The 11,490-nt window shown below is 48.1% G+C and overlaps 1 protein-coding gene across 1 annotated transcript; it reads left to right on the plus strand.

Moving 5' to 3' along the window:
- On the plus strand, positions 6,249-8,171 carry SCP2D1 (SCP2 sterol binding domain containing 1). Its single transcript, XM_005688080.3, has one exon. The coding sequence runs from the start codon at positions 7,494-7,496 to the stop codon at positions 7,962-7,964; it is 471 nt and encodes a 156-aa protein (XP_005688137.1). The 5' UTR covers positions 6,249-7,493; the 3' UTR covers positions 7,965-8,171.

The following is an 11,490-nucleotide window of genomic DNA, read 5'->3' on the forward strand; positions in this document are numbered from 1 at the left end:
AATATTGGGAATAAAAGCAAAAATAAACAAATGGGACCTAATTAAAATTAAAAGCTCTACACAACAAAGGAAACTATAAGCAAGGTGAAAAGACAGCCTTCAGAATGGGAGAAAATAATAGCAAATGAAGCAACTGACAAACAACTAATCTCAAAAATATACAAGCAACTGCTGCAGCTCAATTCCAGAAAAATAAACGACCCTATCAAAAAATGGGCCAAAGAACTAAACAGACATTTCTCCAAAGAAGACATACAGATGGCTAACAAACACATGAAAAGATGCTCAACATCACTCATTATCAGAGAAATGCAAATCAAAACCACAATGAGGCACCATTTCATGCCAGTCAGAATGGCTGCTATCCAAAAGTCTACAAGCAATAAATGCTGGAGAGGGTGTGGAGAAAAGGGAACCCTCTTACACTGTTGGTGGGAATGCAAACTAGTACAGCCACTATGGAGAACAGTGTGGAGATTCCTTAAAAAACTGGAAATAGAACTGCCTTATGACCCAGCAATCCCACTACTGGTCATACACACTGAGGAAACCAGAATTGAAAGAGACACATGTACCCCAATGTTCATCACAGCACTGTTTATAATAGCCAGGACATGGAAGCAACCTAGATGTCCATCAGCAGACGAATGGATAAGAAAGCTGTGGTACATATACACAAAGGAATATTACTCAGCCATTAAAAGAATACATTTGTATCAGTTCTAATGAGGTGAATGAAACTGGAGCCGATTATACGGAGTGAAGTAAGCCAGAAAGAAAAACACTAATACAGTATACTAACGCATATATATGGAATTTAGAAAGATGGTAACAATAACCCTGTATGCGAGACAGCAAAAGAGACACAGATGTATAGAACAGTCTTTTGGACTGTGGGAGAGGGAGAGGGTGGGATGATTTGGGAGAATGTCATTGAAATGTGTATAATATCATATATGAAACGAATCACCAGTCCAGGTTCAATGCAGGATACAGGATGCTTGGGGCTGGTGCACTGGGATGACTCAGAGGGATAGTATGGGGAGGGAGGTGGGAGGGGGGTTCAGGATGGGGAACACGTGTACACCCGTGGTGGATTCATGTTGATGTATGGCAAAACCAATACAATATTGTAAAGTAATTAGCCTCCAATTAAAATAAATAAATTTATATTAAAAAAATAAAAAAACATCTAAACAAAAAAAATTCCAAGATCTTTACAGGCTCTCTTTACCATCAGCATTCGGGCTTCTGTGATGTGTCCACAGATACAGTGACCACAGTTAAATAACACACTGTACCAAAAACATCCTTCTGAGATAGGCACAGCTTCTGCTTGTCTGGCAGAGATCTTGTTCTTTGGTTTGCACCCCCGGCCCTCTCCTGGCTCAGGGTTGATGAATCTTTCAAAACAGCCGGGGGAACTTATCAGAATTTGTTCCATAGGCACAGTGCTCTTGACATACTGAGTTCAGTAGGACCTAGGGGCTGACCCAGCTCTTGCGACTGACTGCATCAGACTTTTCTCCAGGGGGGTCGTCAGGGTTTCCAAACCGTGTGTCAGAGGGAGTGGCTGGGGACATGGCAAGTTGTCCTTACTTTGCTTTGTTCTGCTCTGGCGGGGTGACCAGAGTCCACAGCAGTGAGTGGGAAAGAAGGAAAGAAAATGAGAATAAAATGCCACTTCCTCCACCATAGCTAAATGCCAGTGCTCAGCCTGTTGGGCCATTTTATCCTTAGAGTTAGTTTGAGGGTTTTTTGTTTTTCAAACTTTAAACCTTTCATTTTGTATTGGGGTATAGCCAAATAACAATGTTGTGATAGTTCCAGGTAAACAGTGAAGGGACTCAGCCATCCATGTACATGTATCTCATCTCCCCCAAACCCCCACTCCCATCCAGACTGGCATGTACCATTGATCAGAGTTCCCTGTGCTACACGATAGGTCCTTGTTGGTTATCCATTGTAAATATAGCAGTGTGTACGTGACTTGTTTCTAAAAATCAAAGCACTCGATGTGGCTCCAGCTTTGCTCCTGAACAACTTAGTGGAGCTGGAACTATGTTTTCCAGAATTCCCATCCCCGCAGACTTCCAGGGTGAGCACGGGGTACTGACCTCCCCTGAGCCTTGGAAGGCAGAAATGACACAATGTGGAGTCTTTCTACTGGGAGAAAAGGTGGGTGTGGCTACCCAGGCGCTATATACCTGTAGGGAGCATCTGGGGTCCGCTGGCTCGCCTGGTCGGTCACTTCACGGGCTTCCTCATCTGCCCACTGCTTCCCTGACCTCTGGGCTGGGCTGCCGCTCAGCTACCCTCAGGCCCTGCCCAGACACAAGCAGCGGCTGCAGGGAAACTATGTAGCCAGCTCTCCCCCACATGAGGAAGGTCGCATCCCTCTAACATGTCCCTGGCCTGTGTCATTCTTACCCCTGCCTCTCAGCGGACTCCTGAGTGGACACCTACCTCAAAGGATGAGCGCCATTCACTGTTAGTTCCTCCTTTTGTTTCTCTAGCACCTCTATCGGGTTCCATGCTCCTCTAGGCAACCCCGAAGTTAGGGAAAGGTGGCTGAGTCTGGCCTCAAGGGTGACTCTGAACCTCTGGACTGAAAAAAAGAGAAAAGCACAACCTAAAAATTGAGAAACATAAGCTGGGAAGACAGCCTCTCAGATGGCTCTGAGGGACAGCTTTGAAAAGGAGCCAGGATATACAGTAGTTCTGTGTGTGTGCTCAGTCCTGTTCGACTCTTTGCAGCCCAGCTATAGCCCGCCAGGCTCCTCTGTCCATAGGATTCTCCAGGCAAGAATACTGGAGTGCATAGCCACTCCCTTCTCCAGGGGATCTTCCTGACCCAGAGATCGAACCTACGTCTCCCGCATTGCAGGCAGATTCTTTACCGTCTGAGCTACCAGGGAAGTCCAAAAAAGTTAGTCGTTCAGTCGTGTCTGACTCTTTGTGACCCCATAGATTGGGGTCCACCAGGCTCCCCTGTCCCTGGAATTCTTCAGGCAAGAATACTGAAGTGGGTAGCCATTCTCTTCTCCAGGGGGATCTTCCCAACATAGGGATCGAACCTGGGTCTCCTGCACTGCAGGGAGATTCTTTACTGGCTGAGCCACCAGGAAAGAAACAAAAACAAAACACAACAGTGGAACATCAGAATGTTACTGTTCATTAAGAAAACATGATGCCTCAAGTTAATGACTTTAGCTGCTTTTCTGTGTTTGGGAAGATGGGAGAGTCTGGGTTCACTGAAATCATTGCTTTGGTCTGCACCCCAGCTATCTAGAGCCAGTATCCTGCTTTTCTCCATCCTGAATCCCCGCAGGGCACACACTGAGAGGTGGCTGAGGGCTTGATGGTCACAATATCTTTGGTTTATTGATCTGGCAGGTGACATTTTTCAGCCACAGACAGAAGCTGATCCTGCCAAGGGTGATGAGCATGGTCCTGGCCATGAGACAGGCATGAAGTTGCTGAAGGACTTGGGGAGAATAGGCCCTTCTGGTAAAGGGTACATGTAGGAGAAGGTAGCTCATTTTTTTTTGTTGTTCTACTGAATGATGCCCCAAAGTGTTTCCTCCACAAGGGTCACTGGCCTTAGAAGAACATCTAGCAGGATAATGTAAGGAGGGACCTTGGGTCCTTGAAGACTCACTGAGCTGCTTGAGGAACCAACCTTGGAGTGGCCAGCTCCTCTTGCTTGTCTTGGACTTGCTGGCTTTAGCACTGAAGGTCCTATCTTCTGGGAAACCCCTCGGTCATGGAAAACTGCAGTCCAGAGCTGTGCCCCGTGGTTGGTCCCTCTAGCCCCACCTCAGGACTTCTTTAATGGGAGATAACAGTTCTCTTCATGGGAAGGGAGACTGTCCAGTTGAAGGGTTGAAGCCTGTAGAGTTGTGGCTGTTCTTGGTGCTCATAGCTGAAAGCATCCTGAATGATAGGCAGTAAAAGAACTCACCTTTTGTTTGTGAAAGTGAAGTGAAAAGTGAAGGTGAAAGTCACTCAGTTGTGTCCGACTCTTTGTGACCCTGTGGACTACACAGTCCATGGAATTCTCCAGGCCAGAATACTGGAGTGGGTAGCCTTTCCCTTCTTCAGGGGATCTTCCCAATCCATGGATCGAACCCAGGTCTCTCACATTGCAGGTGGATTCTTTACCAGCTGAGCCTTGGTTTGTGACAGTGGTCATAAAGAGGTATGCTGAAAACATTTTGAGTGATGTCAGGAACATCAGAAAAATGCCCCGCTTTTCTTAGAAACTTTATCTGTTATTCACAATCAGTTTTATTTATTTATGGGCAGGCATATTTTACACATGTTATCTAATTTAAAAAGTTACCACTTGGGCATGCATATAACATATGGAAAGATAAATATAACTGTTTTCCTTTAACTATTTGCCTGTCTTCAGCCCTGTCTTCAGCTGTGTCTTGAAATAGGAATGCCCTTACACTGGCCAGTGATGCCTTTTGGGAGGGATGGTCTCTGTTCTATATATGTAAAATCTAAGTTACTGGGACTTTACAAATATATTTATACATGAGTTTGGTATAGTGCAGTAACTCTTTTTCCAGTGAGAAAGGCTTGGCACTGTCTTCCCATGGGTGTGATGGATTAATATCATTATTGATCTTTGCCCTTTTCTGTGTGCACACATGTCTTAGCTTGGGCTGCTATCATAAAAATACCATGAACTGTGAGGCTTATAAGCAACAGAAGTTTATTTCTCATGGTTCTTCAGGCTGGAGTCCCAGACTAGGGTGCCAGCCTCTTGGGAGAGCTCTGTCCCAGGTTACAGACTGTGGGCTTCTCGCCGTATCCTCAAGTTAGGGAGGAGAGAGGGGACGCAAGTTCTGCTGCAACTCTTATTAGGGCATTAACCACACTCATGAGGGCTTCCCCCTTATGACCTCATCTAGTCCTAATCATATCTCACTTCCTAAACCATCACATGGTGGGCTTAGTGTTTCAGCCTGTGAATTTGGAGATTATATAGACTTCTTTATCCACGAATCTGTCAGTGGATGTTCAGGTTACTTCCATGTCTTCATACGACCAGGGATCAAACCCTGGTCTCCTGCATTGCCAGGAGATTCTTTACCATCTGAGCCACCAGGGAAGCATGGCACCCCACTCCATTATTCTTGCCTGGAGAATCCCATGGACAGAGGAGCCTGGCCAGTTACAGTCCGCGGAGTCGCACAGAGTCGGATACGACTGAAGCAACTTAACACATGTCTTGGCTATTGTAAACAGTGCTGCAGTGAACGTTGGGTGAATATATCTTTTCAGTTAGAGGTTTCATCTTTTCTGGATATATGCTGGAGGGCATATTGTATGGTAGATCTAGTTTTAGTTTTTTAGGGGGACTATACTGTTTTCCACAGTGGCTGCACCAGTTTACATTCCCATCAACAGTGTAGGAGGCTTCTTTTCCCCCCACCTTTGCCAGTACTTATTATTGTTGTTTAGTCCCTAAGTCGTGTCCGACTCTTTTGTGACCCCATGGACTATAGCCCACCAGGCTCGTCTGTCCATGGGATTTCCCAGGCAAGAATACTAGAGTGGGTTGTCACTTCCCTCTTCAGGGGATCTTCCTGACTCAGGGATCGAACTCAAGTCTCCTGCTTGGCAGATGGATTCTTTACCACTGAGCCACCTGGGAAGCCTGATAGTAGAAATATCCTCCTCTAAAAGATAGGAACTCATGGAGAGGTATGCATGGACTGTGAAACTGTATTCTCCGACGTGCTGAGGCAGGAATGGCAGCCCTGTTGGGACCCATCTGAACAGTTCAGAAGGGACAACCCATCCTTGAGGAAAATCAGGCATGCTGGGCTTGGGGCTCAGTTGTCCACTGACTCTTCCCAGCAAGCTTACTGGGATAGTCCATCCTCTTCATTTTAAACTCTAAATGTATTAGTTGCATACTTGGTGGCCTCAGGGGAAAGACTTGGTTTTGGAGCCCATTGGATTTTGTTTAACTGCTCCATGTTAACAATACCAGCTCATCCATCAGGTACCAAAGAAAATGTACTGAAAACTTTTGTACTTTCTGAATTCCTCCCAGAGAGAAAAGAGCTGCCAGCAACTCCCTACCAGCTTCACTTACATTTAAGAACCCCATGGTGGGGAAAGAAGTGCCCACCTGGCCAGAGCTCCAATGACCCAATCTGGGACAAGCTGAGTGAGAAAATAAATAATCATCATAACAGATGATAAGAATAAAACAATATCTATGAGTCCATATTGGGATAAATAAATGATTGAACAGGTAAAAAAAAAATGGGGGAAAGCTCATCCTTCCAGCAGAATTCCAGTCGTTAAATCTAAAAGAGTGATGGGCATTTCACACACATCACACCAGTGGGCCAGGGATGTTGGCAGACAGGAGTGGGCTGGAGTGTGATACGAAACAGGGTACTTGCAGAGTCTCAAAGTATCGTCTTCCACAAGACACTTATTCATTACAAAGGGAGAAGCAGTAACTCTGCAGGGAGCTTCCCATCACCCAGTGACGCCACCTTAACCAAGGAATCAAGGTCAGCATCACCGTGGTGGGACATCCTGGCACCATAGACCTCGATAGGATGCACGGTGAAGGCACAAGATCCCTGCGGTGGCATTCCTGCCCAAGTCTTCAACCTCATCATGAGAAGGCATCAGGCAGACCCAAAATGGGCTCTGAAGTCTGTCTCCCTCTGTTTAAACCTGGCTGCCCTACGACTCACTGGGTGGCTTTGGAAAGTCACTTCACTTCTACTTGCCTCAGCTTCCTCATCTGTAAAATGAGGATTGTACCAGTACCCACCTCAGACAGTTATATGGAGAGTTAAGTGTGTTGATAAAATACATATGCCATGCCTACAGCGGTGCTGTGGCTCAGAGTGAGGGCTGTGATAGTGTCTGCAGTTATCCTGTGAGACCAGCAGCGTCTTCTGCCAACCTCAGGGATATTTGTTTCTTTCCTTTTCCCCCTCTCACTCTGCTTCTGGAAGCTTCCGGTGCACGCCCTGGTGCTGAGCCCTCCTCCACCAGCTGTTTTGTTCTAACAGTTTTCCCCACTCCCCAGTAGGTAGTTGAAGCACCAGTCTCTGGACCTTAAGGATCTCTACTTTTGAAAGAATCAGAATGAGTGCCCTCTCAGTTAGGGCTGTTGAAAAGACAGAGCTCATGTCACCAGAGAGCCTTCTGCGGGCCAGTTTCCTTTATTCCCAGCCCGGGGTCCAGACCTTTCTGGGCTGGGCTTGTGGGACCTTGTGGTTTAGGGGAGCAGTGGTGTGGATCTGTGTCACAATGACCTGGCCAAGCCCTAACCCCATGTCACATGTTTAGCAGCCGTTCGGCCAATGAGACTGGCGCACACACACACAGCCTGAGTCCCCACTTGGCCTTGCCTTTGATGTCACAATCTGACCTTGTGGATATAAACCTGGCCGCAGCTCTCACACACCAGTCGGCAAGGTCAGGAGGACCAGTGCAGTAGGATGTGGAAGAGAATTGACCATCAGCTCAAGATCAAGGCAGGGGATGGGCCGCAGGCAGGCCAGTTCAAGGAACTGGGTCCTGGTCGGGAACCTGCCGTGCCACACCCTCTCTCACTGTCGGAATTCCAGACCGTCCCAGTGTTTGAGGACATCAGCCAGCACGTCAAAGAAGTGGGGGACCAGCTGGTGAAGAAAGTCAATGCCATCTTCCAGCTGGACATCACCAAAGATGGGAAGACTGTCCACCAGTGGACCATTGATCTGAAGAACGGCTCTGGGGACACGTATCTAGGACCTGCCAGGCTCCCAGCAGACACCATCTTCACTATCCCCGAGCCTGTCTTCATGGAGTTGATTTTGGGCAAAATGAACCCTCAGAAGGCTTTCCTTGCCGGCAAGTTCAAAGTGAGCGGCAAAGTTCTACTTGGCCAGAAGCTGGAGAGAGTTTTCAAGGACTGGGCTAAGTGGTAAGCCTGCCGAAATATCAGGAAAATGAGCAGACCTTCTCTCCAATTATGTCAAGCAGCAATCATGCTTAAGCTGAAGATTAAAACAAAAAGTATTCAATATTTTTACTCAAATTCTTCCTATTCAAGTTTGATTAATGTTCCTGCTGATGTGTTAATTTGGAGTGAGGGTTCTAGAGCAGTAAAGAGAGTTGCAGTGTATCACCTAAAATCTTTGTCTTTTTCTTTCCTTAGATTTATTTATGACATAATACGCTAGGGTGAAAGCCCCAGGTAGACACACAGGTGGTTTGGACAGCTGGGTTTAAATGTTTCAGTGATTGAGTTCCTGGAACTTTCGTTTTGTTTGGAGTCTGGTCTTTGGGAAAGAAGTGATGACCAGTTGGCAGCTTGGCTCTTTGAGGAGACGTTAACACAGGGTTGCAGTGTTCTAAAAGGGTGAATTCCTGGTGGCTCAGACGGTAAAGAATCTGCCTGCAGTGCAGGAGTCCCAAGTTTGATCCCTGGGTTGGGAAGATCCTTTGGAGAAGGGAATGGCTACCCACTCCAGTATTCTTGCCTGGAGAATCCCATGGACAGAGGAGCCTGGTGGGCTACAGTCCATCGGTCAGTGGAGAGTTGGGTATGACTCACACTTTCACTTTCTTTCCACAGCTGTGGGGATGGAATGAGGCCATGGAGAGGGTGTGCCCCTGATGTAACACGACTTCTGATGGATTTAATTCCAGTAGAGTCGAAGGGCTTAAAAAATGTTCTAGGCTGCTGGTTCTTAAATTGGAATGTGCATCCGGTTACCTGGAAGCCCACATGGCTGGGCTCCACTCAGAGTTTCAACTCTGTAGGTCTGGATGGGGGGTGGGAATGTGCATTTCTAGCCCAACTCCTAGGTGATGCAGGTGGGACCGCCCTTGCAGAACCCCTGCTGTGGTCCCTGTACAGCTTTCAGTGAAGATCACAGCTGATCTGTTCTAAACCTTTGAGATGCTCCAGCACATCGAGGGTCTCCCACAGACAGATTACACAGCCCTCTCGTGGGCCATTTCTGGCATCAGGAGCTTGTGCACTGAGCATTTCACAAAATCAGAGGTGATGCCGGGAGATATTCCCTTCTGGGAACCCCCTCCACACATGGAACGAAGCAGCTGCAGCCCGATGAGGCCTCCCTGTGGGTCATTAGTTCCTCGTGACCAGTGTGCATCTTATCTTGTAGGTTAAATACATACAGTGTGGACCCTCCAAAAGCCACCCAGGAGCTTCGTGGAAATGGCCATCCTTAAACACATGCCTGCCAAACAATCCAGCTAGTCCTTCCCTAGGTATTTTCCCAAGAGAAAAGCGTACACACAAGTATAAAAATTTGTACGTGAATGTTCATGGCAGTGTGTTTGGGATTGTCCCAGACTATAAATAAACTGAATGTCCATCAACAATTGACAGATCGCGGGATGTTCTACCCTGGAATACTACTCAGCAATAAATGGGGTTGAATTTTCATTGCGGGCACGACCACATGATGAATGTTAGAACTGTGCAGAGTGAGCAAGGCCAGAGAAAACCAAGTATGTACCTATGGTCTACTCATGTGACATAGTAGGAATGTAAACTGTAGCGGCAGAAAGGTCAGTGGTTGCCAGGAGACAGGGATGGGTGGGGAGTGGGGAGGAAACTTGGGGTGGTGGATGCATTGATTGTCCTGGGGGTGGTGACGGTTTCACAGGCATTATGTTTTTCATAGATTGGATTGTGTACTTACATACACATAGGCAGTTTACTATGTGTCAGGAAAACTCAATGGATTGTAGCCCGCCAGGTTCCTCCATCCATGGGATTCTCCAGGCAAGAATACTAGAGTGGGTTGCCATTTCCTTCTCCAGGAGACCTTCCTCACCCAGGGATCGAACCCGGGTCTCCTGCACTGCAGGCAGACTCATTACCGTCTGAGCCACCAGGGAAGCCCTATAATCTCAATAGCACTGTCTTAATAGCCTGCTGCCCTCCATTCAAAATGAAGTTTTTTTTTCAATTGAAGGATAATTGCTTCACACCAAATGAAGTTTTTATAAAGAGATTTTAAGACTCAAGCCTCCCCTGGGCATGAGTCATCCTCTGACCTCATCGTGTGTCTGTTTTCCTCACTGACCTGTGGCGCCTGCGCAGGTTTCCGAAGTTCTTCATGTCGGAACAAGGCAGAGAAGGAGCTCATTGCTGTCAAAATCTCATCTCAGAGGGGAGTGAAGAGACCCTTGGCTGAGTTGACTCTCAGCTCTGTGGTCAGGAGTCGCTGATGGTTTGGGAGTGGGGCATGAAGCATCCTGGCTTACCTGGGCCACTCAGCGGATAAGGAGGTAAATGGTGTGGTGTTGCTGCCAGCGTCCCTGCCTGGGGTCACAGTGGGCATCTCAGAGTCTTTGGATGATATGAGAGACCACTGATACCAGCGCTTACCGTGCCTAGTCCAGGCACTGCTGTTTGAGCTGCCTTTACGAATGTCAGGTGTTTGGGGGGCTGCTGTTAGGGACACCACTGGCCTGAGCCTGTCCCCTGATGGTCCTGCTCATACCTCTGGGGATTGGCCCTGAGATGAATTTGCTTAGAAAAGGGGTAGGTGGTCTGGAGGGGTGTGAGGGAGGGAGGGAAGGGTTACAGAGGGGTCCTGCCTGGACTGACATCTGGCCACAGGGAAGCCCACCCCATGGATTGGCTAGAGACCTCTGACCCAGCATCACTCGGGGCAGAAACATGGCTCAAACCAGACTGAGTACTTTCTCAGGAATTTGGGGCTGGGAAGCTGAGGCCCTGAGCTACCAGGGGTGAGGGAACAGGATCCAAAAGGCTGGGCTGCCAGAAGGATGGCTGCCATGGTGAGCGCTAGACAGGACAGCCAAGCCTTGAGTGAGGAGGGGGCTGGTTCACTGGCGAGGGGCGAAGAGTCCAGGCCTCGGGAATGTACAGCAAACCCCTGTGCCATCAAAAGAGCAAAGTCTCAAGATGCCAGGAGGCCAAGTGGAGTGGCTGGACAGACTCAGATTTCGGAATTGGAAGTGTAGTTTTGAGACAGAGTCACCAGCTTATGTCTGGGGGCTCCCCGTTCTGGCCTCAGTGGCGGCCTCTGGAAAAAGGCCCATTGCCCTTAAGATGTCTGGTTGTCAGGGGCTGGGAGTGGGTCCCCCACAGGGCACTGGGGCTGGGGTCTTCTGCGAGTGTGAGTCCCTCCTCTTCTGCATGGTAGGAAGGACTGGGTCCCCATGGCCTCCTGGAAAGGCCCCACTTGGGTGCTCTTCTGCCTGACCTCTCACACTTGGTGGATACCCCAGAAGCTCACCTCTGGCTCAAGACCCTTCTCATTTGCTTGTTCTGCTCAAGGTTGGCCAGCACAGTGTTTTTAAAATTGGAATGAGAATATTTCATGTAAAAATTGAGTTTCTGGATTCTCTTGAAGAGTTGGGTCATTTGGTCACTCTGGGCGCTGTTCCTGCCAGGCTGGGGGGACGGGGGCCTCGCTGGGCCTTCCAGGCAGGCAGGGCCCCACC

The sequence above is a fragment of the Capra hircus genome, chromosome 13, assembly GCF_001704415.2.
Source record: "Capra hircus breed San Clemente chromosome 13, ASM170441v1, whole genome shotgun sequence".
NCBI classification, from domain to species: domain Eukaryota; kingdom Metazoa; phylum Chordata; class Mammalia; order Artiodactyla; family Bovidae; genus Capra; species Capra hircus.

Excerpts from the sequence above, each read along its gene's own strand:
- SCP2D1 (XM_005688080.3), top strand. The coding sequence starts at position 7,494 with ATGTGGAAGAGAATTGACCATCAGCTCAAGATCAAGGCAGGGGATGGG.